The sequence below is a fragment of the Oncorhynchus tshawytscha genome, linkage group LG02 (assembly GCF_018296145.1).
Source record: "Oncorhynchus tshawytscha isolate Ot180627B linkage group LG02, Otsh_v2.0, whole genome shotgun sequence".
In the NCBI taxonomy this organism is placed as follows: Eukaryota; Metazoa; Chordata; class Actinopteri; order Salmoniformes; family Salmonidae; genus Oncorhynchus; species Oncorhynchus tshawytscha.
Window position 1 is genome coordinate 9595624 of NC_056430.1, and position 25001 is coordinate 9620624.

The 25001-nt window shown below is 47.1% G+C and overlaps 1 protein-coding gene across 1 annotated transcript in view; it reads right to left on the reverse strand.

Moving 5' to 3' along the window:
- Positions 1 to 7051: 7051 nt before the first annotated feature.
- The window catches only part of LOC112236783 (kinesin heavy chain-like), a 92818-nt gene continuing 74868 nt past the window's right edge, over positions 7052 to 25001 (reverse strand). The window contains exons 20-30 of the mRNA XM_042304949.1: positions 23937 to 24038; positions 20131 to 20191; positions 19477 to 19548; positions 14688 to 14792; positions 11269 to 11485; positions 10865 to 11159; positions 10456 to 10674; positions 8964 to 10408; positions 8779 to 8806; positions 8270 to 8409; positions 7052 to 7174 (exon numbers count right to left, since the gene is read on the reverse strand). Coding sequence (XP_042160883.1) covers positions 8286 to 8409; positions 8779 to 8806; positions 8964 to 10408; positions 10456 to 10674; positions 10865 to 11159; positions 11269 to 11485; positions 14688 to 14792; positions 19477 to 19548; positions 20131 to 20191; positions 23937 to 24038 — 2668 coding nt within the window. The 3' untranslated portion in view covers positions 7052 to 7174; positions 8270 to 8285. The remainder of the gene's footprint in view (positions 7175 to 8269; positions 8410 to 8778; positions 8807 to 8963; positions 10409 to 10455; positions 10675 to 10864; positions 11160 to 11268; positions 11486 to 14687; positions 14793 to 19476; positions 19549 to 20130; positions 20192 to 23936; positions 24039 to 25001) is intronic.

Sequence of the window (25001 nt, forward strand, 5' to 3'; positions counted from 1 at the left end):
ATGTCTTTGTGAGATGCGGTGTGGGTGAATGGATGATCTCTGCATGTTTATTTCCCACTGTAAAGCTTGGAGGAGGAGGTGTTATGTCTTTGTGAGATGCGGTGTGGGTGAACGGATGATCTCTGCATGTTTATTTCCCACTGTAAAGCTTGGAGGAGGAGGTGTTATGTCTTTGTGAGATGTGGTGTGGGTGAACGGATGATCTCTGCATGTTTATTTCCCACTGTAAAGCTTGGAGGAGGAGGTGTTATGGTGTGGGGGTGATTTGCTGGTGACACTGTCAGTGATTTATTTAGAATTCAAGGCGCACTTAACTAGCATGGCTACTACAGCATTCTGAAGTGATACGCCATCCCATCTGGTCTGTGCTTAATGGGACTATCATTTGTTTTTCAACAGGACAATGACCCAACACACCTACAGGCTGTGTAAGGGCTATTTGACCAAGAAGGAGAGTGATGGAGTGCTGCATCAGATGACCTGGCCTCCACAATCAACCGAACTCAACCCAATTGAGATGGTTTGGGATAAGTTGGACCACAGAGTGAAGGAAAAGTAGACAACAAGTGCTCAGCATATGTGGGAACTCCTTTAAGACTTTTGGAAAAGCATTCCAGGTGAAGTTGATTGAGAGAATGCCAAGCGTGTTTAAAGCTGTCATCAAGGCAAAAGGTGGCTACTTTGAAGAATCTCAAGTATAAACTATATTTTGATTTGTTTAACACTTTTTGGTTACTACATTATTTCACATGTGTTACTTCATAGTTTTGATGTAGTCACTATTATTCTACAATGTAGAAAAAGGTAAAACACATAAAGAAAAACCATTGAATGAGTAGGAGTGTCCAAACTTTTGATTGGTACTGCATGTTCAGTCAAATTTATTCGGCCACTGTGAGACAGTTGTCTTTTTGTTGTCACGGTCTTATTGTCTGTCATGGTGGCGTATGAACTAATGAGTATAGAGAAATTATCACAATATAGGTTTTAATATGGATTTTTGACGGGCTCAGCTTGTCCAGTGATTTTACCCACACACTGCTAGTGCTATCTATAGGCTGTTGATTTCACATAGTAGAGGAGAGCAAACAAAAATAAGTTGTTTACACAAGGTAAAGCGCACAATGCATTGTTGTTCAGCCTCATGGCAGTTTATACGGGGTGTTGGTTTTGTATACAGGGTTCAGAGGAGTCACAGAGCAAGAGAGAATGGACCTGGTAGTTACGACCCTGGTAGTTACAACCCTGGTAGTTACGACCTTGGTGGTTACAACCCCGGTAGTTACAACCCTGGTAGTTACAACACTGGTGATAGCGACCCTGGTAGTTACAACCCTGGTGGTTACGACCCTGGTAGTTACAACCCTGGTGGTTACGACCCTGGTAGTTACAACCCTGGTAGTTACGACCCTGGTAGTTACAACCCTGCTAGTTACGACCCTGGTGAGTTACAACCCTGGTGGTTACGACCTGGTAGTTACAACCCTGGTAGTTACGACCCTGGTAGTTATGACCCTGGTAGTTACGACCTGGTGGTTACAACGTTACAACCCTGGTTACAACACTGGTTACTGGTAGTTACAACCCTGGTGGTTACGACCCTGGTAGTTACAACCCTGGTGGTTACGACCCTGGTAGTTACGACCCTGGTAGTTACGGCCCTGGTGGTTACAACCCTGGTGGTTACGACCCTGGTAGTTACAACCCTGGTAGTTACAACCCTGGTGGTTACAACCCTGGTGATAACGACCCTGGTAGTTACGACCCTGGTGGTTACAACCCTGGTGGTTACGACCCTGGTAGTTACAACCCTGGTGGTTACTACCCAGGTAGTTACGACCCTGGTGGTTACGACCTTGGTGGTTACGACCCTGGTGATAACGACCCTGGTAGTTACGATCCTCGTAGTTACGACCCAGGTAGTTACGACCCTGGTGGTTACGACCTTGGTGGTTACGACCCTGGTGGTTACGACCTTGGTGGTTACGACCCTGGTGGTTGTAAACACAGGAAATAAAACAAATATTCAAAACTCCTTGCACACAGAACACCCAGCTGGTGATTGTGATATAACTGAGTAGAACAATTCTTCAACATCAGACTGACAACATTACCTTCATCCTTCTCCCTGGTAGTCATCCTTCTCCCTGGTAGCCCTAACATACACATGCACACGTGAAGCCTTCCCTGGCCCTCTTGTCTTGACTGGCTGATCAGAAGGGATCTCACTGGGAGGCAGTAATTCTGTGTGTCTGTGATCGGGAGGTGGTTTGGGGGAAAGTTCAGATGGATAGTCTCCGATACCTGTACCTCTGTGTTTTAAGAATGGCAGGTTTACACATGCCATGCATTCTGTTTCTATGTTTCTCTGTTTCTCACTACCAGTCTGCAACTAAAGTGTCTTCTGATATATCCAGAAGTATTCAACAGTAATACAAACAATTAGCTGAAAAATAGTACATGACAAATCCATTATCCATGTGCAAATCAGAGGTAAACATATATATAACATGATATAGAATACGTACAACAAAAACACAACTTGCATTAAATAATACATATATTTAAAATACACAAAATATTACATAGCATAAATAATCTTTCAAAAAGGAAATAAACTGTCAAAAAAAAGTTGCTACATAAATTACTAAAATGTAGTATTTCCCCCAATGATATTTTCCATTCTGTGTTAGTGAATGTAACTGACCACTGGACAGACGACAACAGAACAGACATATTGAGATGAAGGTATATAGAATTGAGATGAAGGTATATAGAATTGAGATGAAGGTATATAGAATTGAGATGAAGGTATATAGAATTGAGATGAAGGTATATAGAATTGAGATGAAGGTATATAGAATTGAGATGAAGGTATATAGAATTGAGATGAAGGTATATAGAATTGAGATGAAGGTATATAGAATTGAGATGAAGGTATATAGAACCTGCCAACCCGTGTAGATACAGTCAGACCTGGTTTCAAATACTATTTGAAATCTTTTAATGATTTATTTTCATTCGCATCAAGGCCATCATACCAGGCACACTGGACCCACTTCAGTTTTCCTACAGCTCCAACAGAAGCACAACAGATGACTGTTTCCATCGCTATTCACACGGCCCTAACCCATCTGGACAAGAGGAACCCCTACGTGAGAATGCTGTTCACTGACTACAGTGCAGCCTTCAAACACTATAGTTCCCTCCAAGCTCGAGACCAAACTCAGAGCCCTGGGTCCGGACACTACCTTCTGAAACTGGATCCTGGACTTCCTGACGGGCCGACCAATGGCTGTGAGGATTGGCAACGACACCTCCGGCACACTGACTCTTAACACAGGGCCCCCCCTCCCAGGAGTGTGTCGATCCACACGTTCCTCAGCGTCCACATCACAGAGGACTTGACATGGATCAACAACAAGACAGTCAAGACAGCGTAACAGTGTCTCTACTTCCTAAGGCGGCTGTAGAAATTCGGCGTGCCACCCGGGGTCGTCTCCAAATATTACCGTTGCACCATCGAGAGTGTGACCTCTGACCGGTTGCATTACGGCACGGTACGATAATTGTTCCGTTCACGACCGGAAGGCCCTCCAGCGGGTGGGATTGTGCTCCCACCCATCCAGGACATCTACTTGAAACGGTGCCTGAAGAAGTCCCGTAGCATCATCGAGGACCCCAAACACCCCAACGTGAGGTCACTTCCTGCCATGAGCTGTTCATTCCCTTACCGTCTGGCAGACGGTATATCAGAGCATGATGTCTGATACCAACAGGCTCAGAGACAGTTTATATCTACAAGCCATCAGACTGCTGAACACTTGAACTGGACTGACCACCTGCACTGACTCTCAGCGCGCGCACGCACACACACACACACACACACACACACACACACACACACACTTTCATGCACACACACACACACACACACTTTCACACACACGCACACTTTCATGCTACACACACACACACACACACACTTTCATGCTACACACACACACACACACACACACACACACACACACACACACACACACACACACACACACACACACACTTTCACACACACACACACACATTCTCATGCTACACACACACACACACACACTTTCATGCTACACACACACACACACACACACACACACACACACACTTTCATGCTACACACACACACACACACACACACACATTTTCATGCTACACACACACACACACACACACACACACTTTCATGCTTCACACACACACACACACACTTTCATGCTACACACACACACACACACACACACACACACACACACACACACACACACACATTTTCATGCTACACACACACACACACACACACACACACACACTTTCATGCTACACAAACACACACACACACACACACACTTTCATGCTACACACACACATCACAACTGTTGCTACCAGACTAAATACTGCACATTCCAAACACTTGTCATGCTACACCCCCCACCCCCCCACCCCCATTCCACAAAACACGTGAATATTGGACTATAAATGGTCCCTTCCTGTATTATACTGATGCTAAAATGTTTATTCTACTGAGCCATTTACTACATGTTTGTATTCTGTATTATTGTTGTTGTCGAGAAGGCACCTGCACGTCCGTATTTCATTGGATGGTGTATACCATGTATACCATGTATATCCTGTATGTACGACTAATAACACACAAAACTAGTGTTTTCTCTGGTCTACCTGGGACTGCCAGATGGGTGGGGGTTTGAACATTTGTAATTATTCTATTGGTTCCATTCTGCCAGGACAAGCTCAATCAAGCCCAATCATTTGTAATTATTCTATTGGTTCCATTCTGCCAGGACAAGCTCAATCAAGCCCAATCATTTGTAATTCTTCTATTGGTTCCATTCTGCCAGGACAAGCTCAATCAAGCCCAATCATTTGTAATTATTCTATTGGTTCCATTCTGCCAGGACAAGCTCAATCAAGCCCAATCATTTGTAATTCTTCTATTGGTTCCATTCTGCCAGGACAAGCTCAATCAAGCCCAATCATTTGTAATTCTTCTATTGGTTCCATTCTGCCAGGACAAGCTCAATCAAGCCCAATCATTTGTAATTCTTCTATTGGTTCCATTCTGCCAGGACAAGCTCAATCAAGCCCAACTAAAGTATTCGGAAGATTTCAAGTAGTATTTGAGCCCATGTCTTAATACAGTGGGTACAATATGTTACAGCTCCAAAATATCCCTTTCTCTCTCTGTACAGATAGATGCATAAGAAAAGCACAGAAAAGAAAAGACTTTTCCTAGTTCTCAGACACTAGTAGTTTGCTCTCATATCAGATAACCTATTTGATGTAAAACTGCATTAAAGTTATCACACATTAAAGCATACATTACTCTGAAAGCCAGCCGTGAAGTAGCCTGGTTCCAGTTTGTGCTTCCCACCTACTCCATTGTCATCCATTCCATAAGGAGTTGGCAAGAGAGCCCGAAACAGCCTGGCACCCAGGCTAGCCTTGAAGTGCTGGGTTGAAGCGTCCGCATACAACAGACATGCTTGTTTGCGTCTGACTGTAGCAGCTGTTATTCTATAGTCAGGGTAATGTACACACATCCAAGTACAACACAGAGCCTGCTGTAGGAAGTTTGAGGATGACCTATAAAACCCTAACTCATCTACTGACTGTATATCAGCTATTTACTGAGCATGATGATGATTTACGCTTCGTCTGAGGTTCGTCTAGGGTTGGTGATATGCCCCCCTTTACCTACAATACTCTGTCCACTCAATCTAGTCCTGAGCAGAGACATATTTACAAATATGTACATATATATCTCAGAGCCTGACAACACGACAGGACATACTGGAAGCAGGAGAAGAAGTCACCTGTTGTCTCTATAGTGAGGGCATCGGGGTTGAGGTCCATTTCATTTCATTTCAGTCAATTCGGGAAGGTAACAGGAACTTTCAACTTTGAATTGAAATGGAATTGATCCTAACCCTTATTAAGGAGATGAAAGAAACAGCTGTCTGATATGTTAACCAGCTCAGATAGCAGCTAGGACCACTACACAACCACTAGAACACCGGCCATATAGTAAAAGTCCCAGGCCGTCACCGTAAATAACAATTTGTTCTTAATTGACTTGCCTAGTTAAATAAAAGGTTAAAAAAATAAAATAATAATAATAATAATATTTGTTATGTCATAGTTTTGAAGTCTTCACTATTATTCTACTATGTAGAAAATAGTAAAAATAAATAAAAACCCTTGACTGAGTAGGTGTTCTAAGACGTTTGACTGGTACTGTACATGAATTGTATAGAGTGAAACATGTCAACGTATGGGTAGTTTATTAGAACTGTATTAAGGCTATGCCGTGTGCGTTTACTTCTAGCAATCTTCAATTGCAAGGTGGTTGTTAGGTCAGGTTATTGTCTATTTTCCAACAGATTTAACAACAACCCTCACTAAAGCCTCCAGGAATGTGGTGAGGAGCAGCAGGAGTGCGCCCTAGTGGCCACACAGAACGCCACACCCTCTCTCGCTCCAATAGCCTTGACCACAGCTCATCCAAAAGGGTCAGGGCTCAGAGGAAGAGGAAGCTGCCAATTCTAGTGGTTAATTTACAAGAGAGGGAGAGAGGGAGAGAGGGGAGAGGGAGAGGGAGAGAGGGGGAGAGGGGGAGAGAGGGAGAGGGGGAAAGGAGGAGAGAGGGAGAGGGGAGGGGGAGGGCTACAGAGAGTTCTACGGAGAGAGGAAGAGGGAGAGAGACCGTCTTACTGGGAAAGGGGGCTGGAGAGGGAGAGAGGCCGTTTTACTGGGAAAGAGGGGGCAGGAGAGGGAGAGAGACAGTCTTACTGGGAAAGGGGCCAGGAGAGGGGGAGAGACGGTCTTACTGGGAAAGGGGGAGGAGAGGGAGAGAGACGGTCTTACTGGGAAAGGGGGAGGAGAGGGAGAGAGACCGTCTTACTGGGAAAGGGGGAGGAGAGGGAGAGAGACGGTCTTACTGGGAAAGGGGCCAGGAGAGGGAGAGAGACCGTCTTACTGGGAAAGAGGGGAGAGGAGAGGGAGAGAGACCGTCTTACTGGGAAAGGGGGAGGAGATGGAGATCAGAAGGTCACTGATCAGCAGCATGCAGATTTATGAGGGCGGTCTTGGCAGAACCGGACGCCTGAGAGAGAGAAAGCGAGAGAGAGAGAGAAAGCGAGAGAGAGAGAGAGAGAGAGAGAGAGAGAGAGAAAGAGAGAGAGAGAAAGAGAGAGAGAGAGAGAGAGAGAGAGAGAGAGAGAGAGAGAGAGCGAGAGAGAGAAAGCGAGAGAGAGAGAGAGAGAAAGCGAGCGAGAGAGAGAGAGAGAGAGAGAGAGAGAGAGAGAGAAAGAGAGAGAGAAACAAACAATGCAATGAATCCCATAAACAGCACCAGGCATACATTATATGACTGATATGGAATCTTTATTGTGAAAAACTGTGGGATGAATTTCACCAGTCTAATCAGCTAAATATGCCGAAATCATATTTAATATGATACATTTCCTCCTAGCCAATCAGAAGGCAAGATGAAGCCATAATAACAATAATTCTTATGATATTAGGTATGTGATTGGCTCGCTCACCATATGGAACTCTGCATAAATATATTCATATATTTATATATTCACATCAATATATTTTTCTCCCCCTCCCTCTGTTTCCCAGAGATAGAGACAAAGAGAGAGAGATGGAGAGAGAAAAAAGGGAGGGAGAGTGAGCGAAAGAGAGGGAGAGAGAAAGAGAGAGAGAGGGAGAGAGAGAGAGAGAAAAGGAGAGAGAGCGACAAAGAGAGAGAGAAAAGGAGAGAGAAAGAGAGATCTAGAGTTTATCTAGTTCTCTTTCCAAGCCAATAAAGCCCTTAAATTGAAATTGAAATTGAAATTGAATTGAGAGAGAGAGAGAGAGAGAGAGAGAGAGACAGAGAGAGACAGAGAGAGAGAGAGAGAGAGAGAGAGAGAGAGAGAGGGAGAGAGAGAGAGAGAGAGAGAGAGAGAGACACAGAGAGAGAGAGAGAGAGAGAGAGAGAGAGAGAGAGAGAGAGAGAGAGAGAGAGAGAGAGAGAGAGAGAGAGAGAGAGAGAGAGAGAGAGAGAAAGAGAGAGAGAGAGAGAGAGAGAGAGAGAGAGAGAGAGGGCAGGTGTATAGAAATACACAAGTAAATGAATCTGCCATCTTAGATTATGTCTGTTATGAAATACTCATTCAATATTCTCCCTATTATTCCCTTCCTCCCTCACGTGAGGAGCTGGGTCACTAGCTGGTAGCCTGTTCTGGTTGGATGACGTGGTGCAGCTTGGCTGCGCTGTCCTGGTTCTGGTTGTCGCAGTGCTGCACATCCCTCCTGGACACAGCAGCAGAGTGGACACTCAGAGACAAGCTATACCACAGCGCCAGGCAGGGATAACAGTCGTCAGTCAGGAAGAAAGGCCGTAGCAGCAGGAGGGAAACCAGAAACACAGCAGCATAACAGTGATGGGACGGAAAGCAGCGAGGGACAAGTGTAGGAGTGTGTGTCAGTGTCAGGCCTCAGGTTCACAATAGAATATATTCAACGCGGTTTGATAATGCTACTGTGTTTGACTAGTCAGCTAACTAAAGCGCTAAGTGCTTCGAGCATACTACAAAAGTGCTTTATATAAATCCAATCAATGACAATGAATTACTATGCGAGTAGAAGTGTTGTGTCGGCTGCAGGGGGATTAAACACAAAGAGCAAAGCAGGTCAGTGACAGTGGGCAGGTCTTACCTGTTGTAATTGATATCTGTGGCGTTCCCTGTGGATAGACAGACCTAGTGTCAGGGTGAGGATGCAGTCACACCAGTGAACAGTGAACAGACTTAGGGAATTGAAGTAAGTCTATCTAAGTCTATGGAGCAGGAGTGAGTGGAAGTGGAGAACAGAGAAATAGGAAAAGGTTCTGTTAATCTTACCGTTGAAGGTGTCCACATACAGCGTCCCTGTAGAGTTGGCAGTAGTGTCCTTCTCTGTAGTGTCCTTCTCTGTAGTGTCCTTCTCTCTAGCGTTCTTCTCTGTAGTGTCCTTCAATGTAGTGTCCTTCAATGTAGTGTTCTTCAATGTAGTGTCCTTCTCTCTAGTGTCCTTCAATGTAGTGTCCTTCAATGTAGTGTTCTTCAATGTAGTGTTCTTCAATGTAGTGTTCTTCAATGTAGTGTTCTTCAATGTAGTGTCCTTCAATGTAGTGTTCTTCAATGTAGTGTCCTTCTCTCTAGTGTCCTTCAATGTAGTGTCCTTCAATGTAGTGTTCTTCAATGTAGTGTTCTTCAATGTAGTGTTCTTCAATGTAGTGTTCTTCAATGTAGTGTCCTTCAATGTAGTGTTCTTCAATGTAGTGTCCTTCAATGTAGTGTTCTTCAATGTAGTGTCCTTCAATGTAGTGTTCTTCAATGTAGTGTCCTTCTCTGTAGTGTCCTTCAATGTAGTGTCCTTCTCTGTAGTGTCCTTCTCTGTAGTGTTCTTCAATGTAGTGTCCTTCTCTGTAGTGTCCTTCTCTGTAGTGTTCTTCAATGTAGTGTTCTTCAATGTAGTGTCCTTCTCTCTAGTGTTCTTCAATGTAGTGTCCTTCTCTGTAGTGTTCTTCAATGTAGTGTTCTTCTCTCTAGTGTCCTTCTCTGTAGTGTCCTTCAATGTAGTGTCCTTCTCTCTAGTGTTCTTCAATGTAGTGTCCCTCTCTGTAGTGTTCTTCAATGTAGTGTCCTTCTCTCTAGTGTTCTTCAATGTAGTGTCCTTCTCTGTAGTGTCCTTCTCTGTAGTGTCCTTCAATGTAGTGTCCTTCTCTCTAGTGTTCTTCAATGTAGTGTCCTTCTCTGTAGTGTTCTTCAATGTAGTGTCCTTCTCTCTAGTGTTCTTCAATGTAGTGTCCTTCTCTTTAGTGTTCTTCAATGTAGTGTCCTTCTCTGTAGTGTTCTTCAATGTAGTGTCCTTCTCTATAGTGTCCTTCTCTGTTGTGTTCTGCACTATAGTATTGTCCACTGTGGGGCTGTTATCCACTGTGGGGCTGTTGTCCACTGTGGGGCTGTTGTCCACTCTGGGCCTGTTGTCCACTCTAGGCCTGTTGTCCACTCTAGGCCTGTTGTCCACTATGGGGCTGTTGTCCTCTGTGGGGCTGTTGTCCACTGTGGGGCTGTTGTCCACTGTGGGGCTGTTGTCCACTGTGGGGCTGTTGTCCACTGTGGGGCTGTTGTCCACTCTGGGCCTGTTGTCCACTCTAGGCCTGTTGTCCACTATGGGGCTGTTGTCCTCTGTGGGGCTGTTGTCCACTGTGGGGCTGTTGTCCACTGTGGGGCTGTTGTCCTCTGTGGGGCTGTTGTCCTCTGTGGGGCTGTTGTCCACTGTGGGGCTGTTGTCCACTGTGGGACTGTTGTCCACTGTGGGGCTGTTGTCCTCTGTGGGGCTGTTGTTCACTGTGGGGCTGTCCTCTGTGGGGCCACTGTGGGGCTGTTGTCCTCTGTGGGGCTGTTGTCCTCTGTGGGGCTGTTGTCCACTATGGGGCTGTTGTCCACTGTGGGGCTGTTGTCCACTGTGGGGCTGTTGTCCACTGTGGGGCTGTTGTCCACTGTGGGGCTGTTGTCCTCTGTGGGGCTGTTGTCCACTGTGGGGCTGTTGACTGGCTCATCTGGCAGCCTACAAGACAAACAGAGGTCCGTCAGTGACCTATTCATATGGACAGTATCTCCATCAATAACAACTTTCAGCAGATGGCAGAAAGATGTTTCTAACCTCAAGGGTCCTTCCTGGTTAAATAAAGCAATAAAATAACACTAGCTTTTCTCCCCTCTGTTTTCCTTTCACTTAAAACTATGTTTGTACTCACTTGTTGTTCTGGGGCATGTTGGACTTGTTGGTCTGGGGCATGTTGGACTTGTTGGTCTGGGGCATGTTGGACTCAGTGGAGTTGTGATTGTTGGACTGGTCCCTGCTCTGGGAGGGTTTGAAGTAAGGGGCTGTTGCTGGGGATGCAGCATGATGACTGGCTATCTGGCTGGGGGTCAGACTGGGCATCTGAAACATGGCATTACTAAAATGGATGGAGTGTTGCTGTTCAGTAATACGGACCCAGGGGTTGGTGGGAGAGCAGAGCGGGAACTGGCCCGGACGGACCGGCTTGGCTGGAAATAGAGACATAGCAGTGGTATCAAAATCGACGTTATCATCATTCTCGATGTGTGTATGGGTGTAGGTGGGGAAAGGAAAGAGGAAGTGAATATGTATTTTCACCTATCTGAGCGGCGTGCGGCCTGCGTAGGGGGTTCTTGACCCTCATAGCATCTTTGATCCTCTCTACTTCCTGTTGATAGCGTCTCCGGTCCTTCATAGCCCCCTCCTTAGCCTCCTTCAGTGCACCCTCCAATGCCCGCACTCTCTCAGCCGTAGACCGAAGACGCTTCTCAAGCTTCGGAAGCTCACAACGCAGGTCTGCGTTGTCACGTACCAACTGGAAAGAGGGAGATGGAGAGAGGGTGGGAGAGAGGGTGGGAGAGAGGGAGGGAGGGGGAGATGTAGAGAGGGTGGGATGGAGAGAGGGTGGGAGAGAGGGAGGGGGAGATGGAGAGAGGGTGGGAGAGAGGGAGGGAAGGGGAGAAGGAGAGAGGTTGGGAGAGAGGGAGGAAGGGGGAGATGGAGAGAGGGTGGGAGAGAGGGAGGGAAGGGGAGAAGGAGAGAGGGTGGGAGAGGAAGAGAGAGAGAGACCTGAGACGGAGTTGCATTTCCTGACAAAATGTCAAAAATATAAAAATTATCCAAGGTTTCAAAGACCTCTCTGATGAGAGTAGGCTACCCGTCCTGTTGAGGGAGGACGCAGAGAGCTGTGGGTTGGCAGCCTGCCATAAATTGAGGGACATTCTCTGACAGACCAATCAACCTGCACATGTCCTCTACTGTATGCTTATTGTTATTGTTGAATGTCTGGTTATTTTGACACTTGGTTATTGTTGTTAATGTTGTCCCGTTGACAATTTTGATTCTCATTTTTATATTGTAAATATCCAAAATAAGCTTTGGCAATATGTACATTGTTACGTCATGCCAATAATGCAAATTGAATTGATTTGAGAGAGAGAGACAGAGAGAGAGAGAGAGAGAGACAGAGAGAGAGAGAGAGAGAGAGAGAGAGAGAGAGAGAAAGAGAGAGACAGAGAGAGAGAGAGAGAGAGAGAGAGAGGGAGGGGTTAAAGGTGAAGTGTCTTGCTGAAGGGCACAATGTCAGATGAATCAACAACCAATATAGAGTGTTAAAAAAAATGAGCCTTCAGACAAACAATAATTGATTTAATACTCAGTGTATTTAAGTATTTTCAAATGCATGTCGATACCTTTCAAGTGTATTTCCAAATACATTCAAATACTCAACTACTTCTATTTTCAAATAAAACATATTGGAATAATATAAACATACAATAACATACAATAACATACATACAATAACATACAATAACATACATACAATAACATACAATAACATACATACAATAACATACAATAACATACAATAACATACATACAATAACATACACATATGGAAAGACATTGAAATAATTGAAACTGTATTTGAACCTAGGTATGGCGTGTGATAGACAACAATATATCATAGACATCATATTCCCTGTTCCAAGTGTGTGTGTGTGTGTGTGTGTGTACGCGTACGGCCTCTATCAGCAGGTTACGTGAGGACTTCAGCAGAGACTGAAAATGAGTTTGAGGTTGATACTGCTGCAGTGCCAGCAGTCCGTCCGTCTGTCCGTCCGTCTGTCTGTCCGTCTATGTGAGCTAGTCTGCAGTCTGCTATTACCTTGGTGAACTCCTTGTCTGGATTCTCCACACGTCTCCCAAAGTGGGCACTTGCTTATTTAAAAAAATAAATATCAATGACATGGAGTGTGCAACTGTAAACTTCAGGAGAAGAGTGGAGAATTGGGACGTAGTCTAAGTGTGATTCTGCATGCGTACCTGCAGATATGTGTGTGTGTGTGTGTGTGTGTAACGTAACATTGTATTGCAGTAGTAGTAGTAGCAGCAGTAGGTAACATTGTATTGCAGTAGTAGTACCAGCAGTAGGTAACATAACATTGTATTGCAGTAGTAGTACCAGCAGTAGGTAACATAACATTGTATTGCAGTAGTAGTACCAGTAGTAGGTAACATAACATTGTATTGCAGTAGTAGTACCAGCAGTAGGTAACATAACATTGTATTGCAGTAGTAGTACCAGCAGTAGGTAACATAACATTGTATTGCAGTAGTAGTACCAGCAGTAGGTAACATAACATTGTATTGCAGTAGTAGTACCAGTAGTAGGTAACATAACATTGTATTGCAGTAGTAGTACCAGTAGTAGGTAACATAACATTGTATTGCAGTAGTAGTACCAGCAGTAGGTAACATAACATTGTATTGCAGTAGTAGTACCAGCAGTAGGTAACATAACATTGTATTGCAGTAGTAGTACCAGCAGTAGGTAACATAACATTGTATTGCAGTAGTAGTACCAGTAGTAGGTAACATAACATTGTATTGCAGTAGTAGTACCAGCAGTAGGTAACATAACATTGTATTGCAGTAGTAGTACCAGTAGTAGGTAACATAACATTGTATTGCAGTAGTAGTACCAGCAGTAGGTAACATAATTGTATTGCAGTAGTAGTACCAGTAGTAGGTAACATAACATTGTATTGCAGTAGTAGTACCAGCAGTAGGTAACATAACATTGTATTGCAGTAGTAGTACCAGTAGTAGGTAACATAACATTGTATTGCAGTAGTAGTACCAGCAGTAGGTAACATAACATTGTATTGCAGTAGTAGTAGTACCAGCAGTAGGTAACATAACATTGTATTGCAGTAGTAGTACCAGCAGTAGGTAACATAACATTGTATTGCAGTAGTAGTACCAGTAGTAGGTAACATAACATTGTATTGCAGTAGTAGTACCAGTAGTAGGTAACATAACATTGTATTGCAGTAGTAGTACCAGTAGTAGGTAACATAACATTGTATTGCAGTAGTAGTACCAGCAGTAGGTAACATAACATTGTATTGCAGTAGTAGTACCAGTAGTAGGTAACATAACATTGTATTGCAGTAGTAGTACCAGTAGTAGGTAACATAACATTGTATTGCAGTAGTAGTACCAGTAGTAGGTAACATAACATTGTATTGCAGTAGTAGCACCAGTAGTAGGTAACATAACATTGTATTGCAGTAGTAGTACCAGTAGTAGGTAACGTAACATTGCCTGCTGCCTTGTTTTCCAGGGGACTTGTATCTGCAGTGCAGGGTGATTGATGTAGCTGGCTCGTAGCCAGAGGCTAGTAATGACTAACAGCACAGCCAGAACTAATACCGTTTGTTTGGTCCATTTGATCCTTCTCCTACTCATTGTGCTCTGGTGCCTCAGCAGTAAGTCATACTGCAGGTGTGTATGGAATAGAAAAAGGCTTTGCTTCACTAAGGTATGGGGAGGAGTAAAAGCCATTTTAGCATCTCAGAGTAAGAGTGCTGATTTAGCATCCCCACCACTGACCATTATTCATTATGATCAGATGTGTTATTATATCAACACTCCTCCTCCGAGGCTTTTTGTTAGTATGGGCCCAGAGCTCGTCTGCTCTACACAACACAACAAACCATTCAACCGCCCACCTGTTTGTGAACCTTTGTAAGCTGGTCCAGGTTGTTCTCAAGGAAGGAAATCTTCTGCTTTTGGTGGCTAGATCCCCCGCTATCATCTCGCTCCATCTCTGCATGCTGTGGATTGGGGGATGGGGGAGGGATGAGGTGAAGGGAGAGAGAGATGTGGTTAAGATCACAGTATATGTTATGGACTACTGAATAGTTGACATGATTATCTTCCTCCTTCATCATCCTCTCCCTCCCTCCCTCCTTCATTTCTCCTCAACCCTCCCTCCTTCATCCTCTCCCTCCTTCATTCATCATCTCCCTCCCTCCTTCATCATCCTCTCTCTCCCTCCTTCATCATCCTCTCACTCCTTCATCATCATCTCCCTCCCTCCTTCATCCTCTCCCTCCATCATCCTCTCCCTCCTTCATTCCTCCTCTCCCTCCCTCCTTCATCATCCTCTCCCTCCCTCCTTCTTCATCCTCTCCCTCCCTCCTTCATCCTCTCCCTCCCTCCTTCATTCCTCCCTCCCTCTTTCATCCTCTCCCTAGGCTCCTTCATTCCTCCTCTCCCTCCTTCATCATCCTCTCCCTCCTTCATCATCCTCTCCCTCCTTCATCATCCTCTCCCTCCCTCCTTCAACATCCTCTCCCTCCCTCCTCCATCATCCTCTCCCTCTCTCCTTCATCCTCTCCCTCCCTCCTTCATCATCCTCTCCCTCCCTCCATCATCCTCTCCCTCCTTCTTCATCCTCTCCCTCCCTCCTTCATAACATTCCTCTCCCTCCCTCCTTCATTCCTCCCTCCCTCTTTCATCCTCTCCCTCGCTCCTTCATTCCTCCTCTCCCTCCTTCATCATCCTCTCCCTCCTTCATCATCCTCTCCCTCCTTCATCATCCTCTCCCTCCCTCCTTCAACATCCTCTCCCTCCCTCCTCCATCCTCTCCCTCCCTCCCTCCTTCATCCTCTCCCTCCCTCCTTCATCATCCTCTCCCTCCCTCCATCATCATAGTACATAGTAGGTAACATAACATTGTATTGCAGTAGTAGTACCCTCTCCCTTCCTCCATCATCCTCTCCCCCTCTTCATCATACCCTCTCCCTCCCTCCTCCATCATCCTCTCCTTCCCTCCATCATCAGTAGTCTCCCTCCCTCCATCATCCTCTCCCTCCCTCCTCCATCATCCTCTCCCTCCCTCCATCATCCTCTCCCTCCCTCCTCCATCATCCTCTCCCTCCCTCCTCCATCATCCTCTCCCTCCCTCCTCCATCATCCTCTCCCTCCCTCCTCCATCATCCTCTCCCTCCCTCCTCCATCATCCTCTCCCTCCCTCCTCCATCATCCTCTCCCTCCCTCCTTCATCCTCTCCCTCCCCCCCCATCACCCTCTCCCTCCCTCCTCCATCATCCTCTCCCTCCCTCCTCCATCATCCTCTCCCTCCCTCCTTCATCCTCTCCCTCCCTAGGTAACATAACCCCCATCACCCTCTCCCTCCCTCCTCCATCATCCTCTCCTTCCCTCCTCCATCATCCTCTCCCTCCCTCCTCCATCATCATAGGTAAATATCTCCCTCCCTCCTCCATCATCCTCTCCCTCCCTCCTCCATCATCCTCTCCCTCCCTCCTCCATCATCCTCTCCCTCCCTCCTTCATCCTCTCCCTCCCTCCCCCATCACCCTCTCCCTCCCTCCTCCATCATCCTCTCCCTCCCTCCTCCATCATCCTCTCCCTCCCTCCTTCATGGGCCCCTCTCCCTCCCTCCCCCCATCACCCTCTCCCTCCCTCCTTCATCCTCTCCCTCCCTCCCCCATCACCCTCTCCCTCCCTCCTCCATCATCCCTCTCCTCCCCCATCACCCTCTCCCTCCCTCCTTCATCATCCTCTCCCTCCCCCATCACCCTCTCCCTCCCTCCTTCATCATCCTCTCCCTCCCTCCCCCATCACCCTCTCCCTCCCTCCTTCATCATCCTCTCACTCCCTCCCTCCCCCATCACCCTCTCCCTCCCTCCTTCATCATCCTCTCCCTCCCTCCCCCATCACCCTCTCCCTCCCTCCTTCATCATCCTCTCCCTCCCTCCCCCATCATCCTCTCCCTCCCTCCTCCTTCATCATCCTCTCCCTCCCTCCTCCATCATCCTCTCCCTCCCTCCTCCATCATCCTCTCCTCCCTCCCATCATCCCTCCTCCCTCCTCCATCATCCTCTCCCTCCCTCCTCCATCATCCTCTCCCTCCCTCCTCCATCATCCTCTCCCTCCCTCCTCCATCATCCTCTCCCTCCCTCCTCCATCATCCTCTCCCTCCTCCATCATCCTCTCCCTCCATCCTCCATCATCCTCTCCCTCCCTCCTTCATCCTCTCCCTCCCTCCCCCATCACCCTCTCCCTCCCTCCTCCATCATCCCTCCCTCCCTCCCTCCCCCCATCACCCTCTCCCTCCCTCCTCCATCATCCTCTCCTTCCCTCCTCCATCATCCTCTCCCTCCCTCCTCCATCATCCTCTCCCTCCCTCCTCCATCATCCTCTCCCTCCCTCCTCCATCATCCTCTCCCTCCCTCCTCCATCATCCTCTCCCTCCCTCCTTCATCCTCTCCCTCCCTCCCCCATCACCCTCTCCCTCCCTCCTCCATCATCCTCTCCCTCCCTCCTCCATCATCCTCTCCCTCCCTCCTTCATCCTCTCCCTCCCTCCCCCCCATCACCCTCTCCCTCCCTCCTTCATCCTCTCCCCTCCCTCCCTCCCTCCCCCATCACCCTCTCCCTCCCTCCTCCATCATCCTCTCCCTCCCTCCCCCATCACCCTCTCCCTCCCTCCATCATCCTCTCCCCCTCCCCCATCACCCTCTCCCTCCCTCCTTCATCATCCTCTCCCTCCCTCCCCCATCACCCTCTCCCTCCCTCCTTCATCATCCTCTCCCTCCCTCCTCCATCATCCTCTCCCTCCCTCCATCATCCTCTCCCTCCCTCCTCCATCATCCTCTCCTCCCTCCTCCATCTCCCTCCCCCTCCTCCATCATCCTCTCCCTCCCTCCTCCATCATCCTCTCCCTCCCTCCTCCATCATCCTCTCCCTCCCTCCTCCATCATCCTCTCCCTCCCTCCTCCATCATCCTCTCCCTCCCTCCTTCATCCTCTCCCTCCCTCCCCCCCCCCATCACCCTCTCCCTCCCTCCTCCATCATCCTCTCCCTCCCTCCTCCATCATCCTCTCCCTCCCTCCTTCATCCTCTCCCTCCCTCCCCCATCACCCTCTCCCTCCCTCCTCCATCATCCTCTCCTTCCCTCCTCCATCATCCTCTCCCTCCCTCCCCATCACCCTCTCCCTCCCCCCCCATCATCCTCTCCCTCCCTCCCCCATCATCCTCTCCCTCCCTCCCCCCCATCACCCTCTCCCTCCCCCATCACCCTCTCCCTCCCTCCCCATCATCCTCTCCCTCCCCCATCACCCCTCTCCCTCCCCCATCACCCTCTCCCTCCTCCATCATCCTCTCCCTCCCTCCCCATCATCCTCTCCCTCCCTCCTCCATCATCCTCTCCCTCCCTCCATCATCCTCTCCCTCCCTCCCCCATCACCCTCTCCCTCCCTCCCCTCTCCTCTCATCCTCCATCTCCCTCCCTCCCTCCTCCATCATCCTCTCCCTCCCTCCTTCATCCTCTCCCTCCCTCCCCCATCACCCTCTCCCTCCCCCATCATCCTCTCCCTCCCTCCCTCCCCCATCCCCCATCTCCCTCCCTCCCCATCATCCTCTCCCTCCCCCCCATCACCCTCTCCCTCCCCCATCATCCTCTCCCTCCCCCATCACCCTCTCCCTCCCCCTTCATCATCCTCTCTCCTCCCTCCCCCATCACCCTCTCCCTCCCTCCCATCATCCTCTCCCTCCCTCCCCATCATCCTCTCCCTCCCTCCATCATCCTCTCCCTCCCTCCATCACCCTCTCCCTCCCTCCTCCATCATCCTCTCCCTCCCTCCTCCATCATCCTCTCCCTCCCTCCTCCATCATCCTCTCCCTCCCTCCTCCATCATCCTCTCCCTCCCTCCCCATCATCCTCTCCCTCCCTCCTTCATCATCTCCCTCCCTCCCTCCCTCCCCCCCATCACCCTCTCCCTCCCTCCTCCATCATCCTCCCTCCCTCCCTCCTCCATCATCCTCTCCCTCCCTCCTTCATCCTCCCCTCCCTCCCCCATCACCCTCTCCCTCCCCCTCCATCATCCTCTCCTTCCCTCCCCATCATCTTCTCCCTCCCTCCCCCATCACCCTCTCCCTCCCCCATCATCCTCTCCCCTCCCCTCCCCCATCATCCCTCCCTCCCTCCCCCATCACCCTCTCCCTCCCCCCATCACCCTCTCCCTCCCCCCCATCATCCTCTCCCTCCCCCCCCCCATCACCCTCTCCCTCCCCATCACCCTCTCCCTCCCCCATCATCCTCTCCCTCCCCCCCCATCCCCCTCTCCCTCCCCCATCACCCTCTCCCTCCCCCATCATCCCTCTCCCTCCCTCCCCCCATCATCCTCTCCCTCCCCCATCACCCCTCCCTCCCCCATCACCCCTCCCTCCCCCATAATCCTCTCCCTCCCCCATCACCCTCTCCCTCCCCCATCATCCCTCCCCCTCCCTCCCCCATCATCCTCTCCCTCCCCCATCACCCTCTCCCTCCCCCATCACCCTCTCCCTCCCTCCCCCCATCACCCTCTCCCTCCCCCATCACCCTCTCCCTCCCCCATCACCCTCTCCCTCCCCCATCATCCTCTCCCTCCCCCCATCACCCTCTCCCTCCCTCCTTCACTTCTTCTCTTCCTTCTTCTCCTTTATTCACTCACTCTTTTGACTCGAATCGTGAGGTCTTGAACAAAAAGCTTCCGCAGGTTGTGGAGAGTCTGGAGTTCACGAGCCTTTAAACAGAGAGAAAGAGAAAGTCAGGGAGGGAGGGAGGGAGGGAGGGAGGGAGGGAGGGAGGGAGGGAGGGAGGGGGAGGGAGGGAGGGAGGGAGGGAGGGAGGGAGGGAGGGAGGGAGGGAGGGAGGGAGGGAGGGAGGGAGGGAGGGAGGGAGGGAGGGAGGGAGGGAGGGAGGGAGGGAGGGAGGGAGGGCAGGGCACAAAGAGAGAGAGAGAGAAAATGAGGGAGAAAGTGAGAGAAAGTGAGGGAGAGGTACATTAATGGGTCGTGGTCAAATTATCCTACAGTTGATTCAACTGAATGTCAGAAAGAGATGGTGGAAGAGACAGAGAGAGAGAAAGACTTGCTTTGGACATGTTTCCCATGCCAATAAAGCCCCTTGAATTGAATTGAATTGAATTGAGAAAGAGACAGAGGAGAGAGATAGCGACAGAGAGAGGGAGTGAGGGAGGTAGGAAGGAAGAGAGAGAGAGAGGGAGAGAGAGAGAGCAAGAAAGGGGGAAGAGGGAGAGAGAGGGGGAGGGAGGGGGAGAGAGAGAGAGAGAGAGATATTGAAAGAGGGAGACAGATATACTTACGACAGTCTCCTCCAGCCCTTTAAGGTCCTGCTTAGACTGCTCGTGGCGTTCATAAAGAAATCTGGGGATACAGAGTTAACAAAGAGCAAAAACATAAATATATACAAACAGATTCAGTACCACTTGACATGAATAAATGCATTCATGCTGTGCTTAGATGTAATGTAGGCATATTTATTAGGCTGTTACTACACATTTATTTTTATAGTTTGTTTAGCCCAGAGAAAGTTCAGTGTGTGTGTGTGTGTATGTGTGTGCGTGTGCGCGTGCGCGTGTGTGTGTGTGTGTGTGTGTGTGTGTGTGTGTGTGTGTGTGTGTGTGTGTGTGTGTGTGTGTGTGTGTGTGTGTGTGTGTGTGTGTGTGCAACCCAAAGCATGTTCAGTCAGTCATATGTTGTGTTCTTGGTGGTCAGTCAGAGTGGTAAATAAACAGACAGCTGGTCTCAATTCACTCCCTAGTAGTACCTTCCTCCTCCTCCCCACCCTTCCTCTTCCCTCCTCCTTCCTCCTCCCTCCTCCTTCCTCCTCCCTCCCCCTTCCTCCTCCTCCGCCTTCCCCTTCCCCTGGAATATGGTGGAATAACAATAATATGTTGGAATAACAATAATATGGTGGAATGACAATAATATGGTGGAATAACAATAATATGGTGGAATAACAATAATATGGTGGAATAACAATAATATGGTGGAATAACAATAATATGGTGGAATAACAATAATATGGTGGAATAACAATAATATGGTGGAATAACAATAATATGGTGGAATAACAATAATATGGTGGAATAACAATAATATGGTGGAATAACAATAATATGGTGGAATAACAATAAAAAAATATGGTGGAATAACAATAATATGGTGGAATAACAATAATATGGTGGAATAACAATAATAATGGAATAACAATAATAATATGGTGGAATAACAATAATATGGTGGAATAACAATAATAATATGGTGGAATTAATAACATGGTGGAATAACAATAATATGGTGGAATAACAATAATATGGTGGAATAACAATAATATGGTGGAATAACAATAATATGGTGGAATAACAATAATATGGTGGAATAACAATAATATGGTGGAATAACAATAATATGGTGGAATGATAACAATAATATGGTGGAATAACAATAATATGGTGGAATAACAATAATATGGTGGAATAAAAATAATAATATGGAATAATAATAAAAAATGATATGGTGGAATAATAATAATACTAATAACATGGTGAAATAACAATAATAATATGGTGGAATAATAATAATAATAATAACAATAATAATATGGTGGAATAATAATAATAATAATAACAATAATAACATGGTGGATTAATAACATGGTGGATTAATAACATGGTGGAATAATAACATGGTAGATTAATAACATGGTGGAATAATAATAATAATAACCATAATAATATGGTAGAATTATAATAATAACCATAATAATATGGTAGAATTATAATAATAACATGGTATATTAATAACATGGTAGAATTATTATAATAACATGGTATATTAATAACATGGTAGATTAGTAACAGGGTAGATTAATAACATGGTGGATTAATAACATGGTAGATTAATAACATGGTAGATTAATAACATGGTAGATTAATAACATGGTGGATTAATAACATGGTAGAATAATAACATGGTAGATTAATAACATGGTAGATTAATACCATGGTATATTAATAACATGGTGGATTAATAACATGGTAGAATAATAACATGGCAGATTAATAACATGGTATATTAATAACATGGTAGATTAATAACATGGTATATTAATAACATGGTAGAATAATAACATGGTGGATTAATAACATGGTATATTAATAACATGGTAGATTAATAACATGGTATATTAATAACATGGTGTCACGCCCTGGTCGAAGTATTTTGTGTTTATCTTTATTTATTTGGTCAGGCCAGGGTGTGGCATGGGTTTTTGTATGTGGTGTGTATATATGGGGGATTGTAGCTAGTGGGGTGTTCTAGATAAGTCTATGGCTGTCTGAAGTGGTTCTCAATCAGAGGCAGGTGTTTATCGTTGTCTCTGATTGGGAACCATATTTAGGCAGCCATATTCTTTGAGTTTGTTGTGGGTGATTCTGTTACGGTTTTCTAGGTGTGAAGGAGAGTCGGACCAAAATGCAGCGTGTAGATTGCGATCCATGTTTAATAACGAACGTAAAACACGAATCAATAACAAACACTACAAAAACAATAAACGTAACGAAAACCGAAACAGCCTATACTTGTGTAACCTAACACATAGACAGGAACAAGGACACTAAGGACAATCACCCACGACAAACTCAAAGAATATGGCTGCCTAAATATGGTTCCCAATCAGAGACAACGATAAACACCTGCCTCTGATTGAGAACCACTTCAGACAGCCATAGACTTATCTAGAACACCCCACTAGCTACAATCCCCCATATATACACACCACATACAAAACCCATGCCACACCCTGGCCTGACCAAATAAATAAAGATAAACACAAAATACTTCGACCAGGGCGTGACACATGGTGGATTAATAACATGGTATATTAATAACATGGTAGATTAATAACATGGTATATTAATAACATGGTAGATTAATAACATGGTGGATGCTCTGCAAACATCTAAAGTTTAAGAGGGTTTGACTTGAGAGGCGTTTTCACAATGAAGGAGCCATTGCTCCCAGCTAATCGTCTGCACCACGCTAAGTGATGTGTGCCGCAACACTTTGGGGTCAACGCCACTGTCCTCAAAGTTCAAGTAAATTGCCCGGCTTGCACGTGTCAATTAAAAATCCCTTTAGAATTAAGGGGGAAGGGTAGAGACTAGGAAGCGGTTTGGGACTCAGTTCCTCCGGCTGTTGTGGTGCTCCTGACTCATGAGACAGTGTGTGTGCGAGTGTGTGTGTGTGTGTGTGTGTGTGTGTTGTGGCAGATGGCAGGGAGAGGTGAGGGGAGTAGTGATTGAAGGGAGATATACTGTGTGTGTGTGTGTGTGTTTGTGTGTGTGTGTGTGTGTGTGTGTGTGTCTGTGTGTGTATATGTGTGTGTGTATGTATGTGTGTGTGTGTGTGTGTGTGTGTGTGTGTGTGTGTGTTGTGTGTGTGTGTGTGTGTGTGTGTGTGTGTGTGTGTGTGTGTGTGTGTGTGTGTATATGTGTGTGTGTGTGTGTGTGTGTGTGTGTGTGTGTGTGTGTGTGTGTGTGTGTGTGTGTGTGTGTGTGAGTGTGTGTGTGTATTGTGGCAGATGGCAGATGGAGAGGAGAGGTGAGGGAGTGGTGATTGAAGGGAGATATCTTGCAGCCCGCTGGCTCCACCCCAGAGCCTTATATGGACTTCCGTCCCCAACGAGGCGAGGCTGTGGCTCATTAAGCCATGGAGAGCTTGGGGATGAAAGAGGAAGTAGGCTGCACAAACAGGGAGAGGACTGAGAGGGAAAGGTGTGGTATGGAGAGTGTGAGAAGAGAGAGAATTATCTGTGTGATTACCCGTTGAGACCTTGACAGTCTGATTTCCCCAACTGTGTACTGAACCGGTTTGACTGAGGACCCGAGTTTTAGGATTACCCCCACTGTGTACCGAACCAGTTTGACCCTTTTTACCCTTGGAGAACGGAAAGGACAACGAGAACGAATTGTGGACTGTGAACTGGTTGCTGAATATACCCCCCTTTCCCACAGTGTGCAAATCTCTGTAATAAATTCCCCCGTTGAACTTGGTGACGTGGAAACCCCACCCTTTTAGCCTGCTACAGTGTGTGTGTGTGACTAACGTCAGCTCCTCCAGTTGCAGACTCTTCTGGTGCTCCTGTCTCATGAGACGGTCAAAGTCGCTCCTCAGATGCTCCAACTCCAGATGAAGACGACAGTTACGACTGGAAAGAGACAGTCAGGTGTTAATAGACAACAGGGTAACTATAGAGACAGTCAGGTGTTAATAGACAACAGGGTAACTATAGAGACAGTCAGGTGTTAATAGACAACAGGGTAACTATAGAGACAGTCAGGTGTTAATAGACAACAGGGTAACTATAGAGACAGTCTGGCGTTAATAGACAACAGGGTAACTATAGAGACAGTCTGGAGTTAATAGACAACAGGGTAACTATAGAGACAGTCAGGTGTTAATAGACAACAGGGTAACTATAGAGACAGTCAGGTGTTAATAGACAACAGGGTAACTATAGAGACAGTCAGGTGTTAATAGACAACAGGGTAACTATAGAGACAGTCTGGCGTTAATAGACAACAGGGTAACTATAGAGACAGTCTGGAGTTAATAGACAACATTGGTACCCACACTGCAGTACGAATTGGGACCCACACTGCAGTACAGATTGGGACCCACACTGCAGTACTGATTGGGACCCACACTGCAGTACTGATTGGGACCCACACGGCAGTACGGATTGGGACCCACACGGCAGTACGGATTGGGACCCACACGGCAGTTTGAATTGGGACCCACACGGCAGTTTGAATTGGGACCCACACTGCAATACTGATTGGGACCCACACTGCAGTACTGATTGGGACCCACACTGCAGTACTGATTGGGACCCACACTGCAGTTTGAATTGGGACCCACACTGCAGTACGGATTGGAACCCACACTGCAGTACTGATTGGGACCCACACGGCAGTACTGATTGGGACCCACACTGCAGTACGGATTGGAACCCACACTGCAGTACTGATTGGGACCCACACTGCAGTACTGATTGGGACCCACACTGCAGTACGGATTGGGACCCACACTGCAGTACGGATTGGGACCCACACTGCAGTACTGATTGGGACCCACACTGCAGTACTGATTGGGACCCACACTGCAGTAC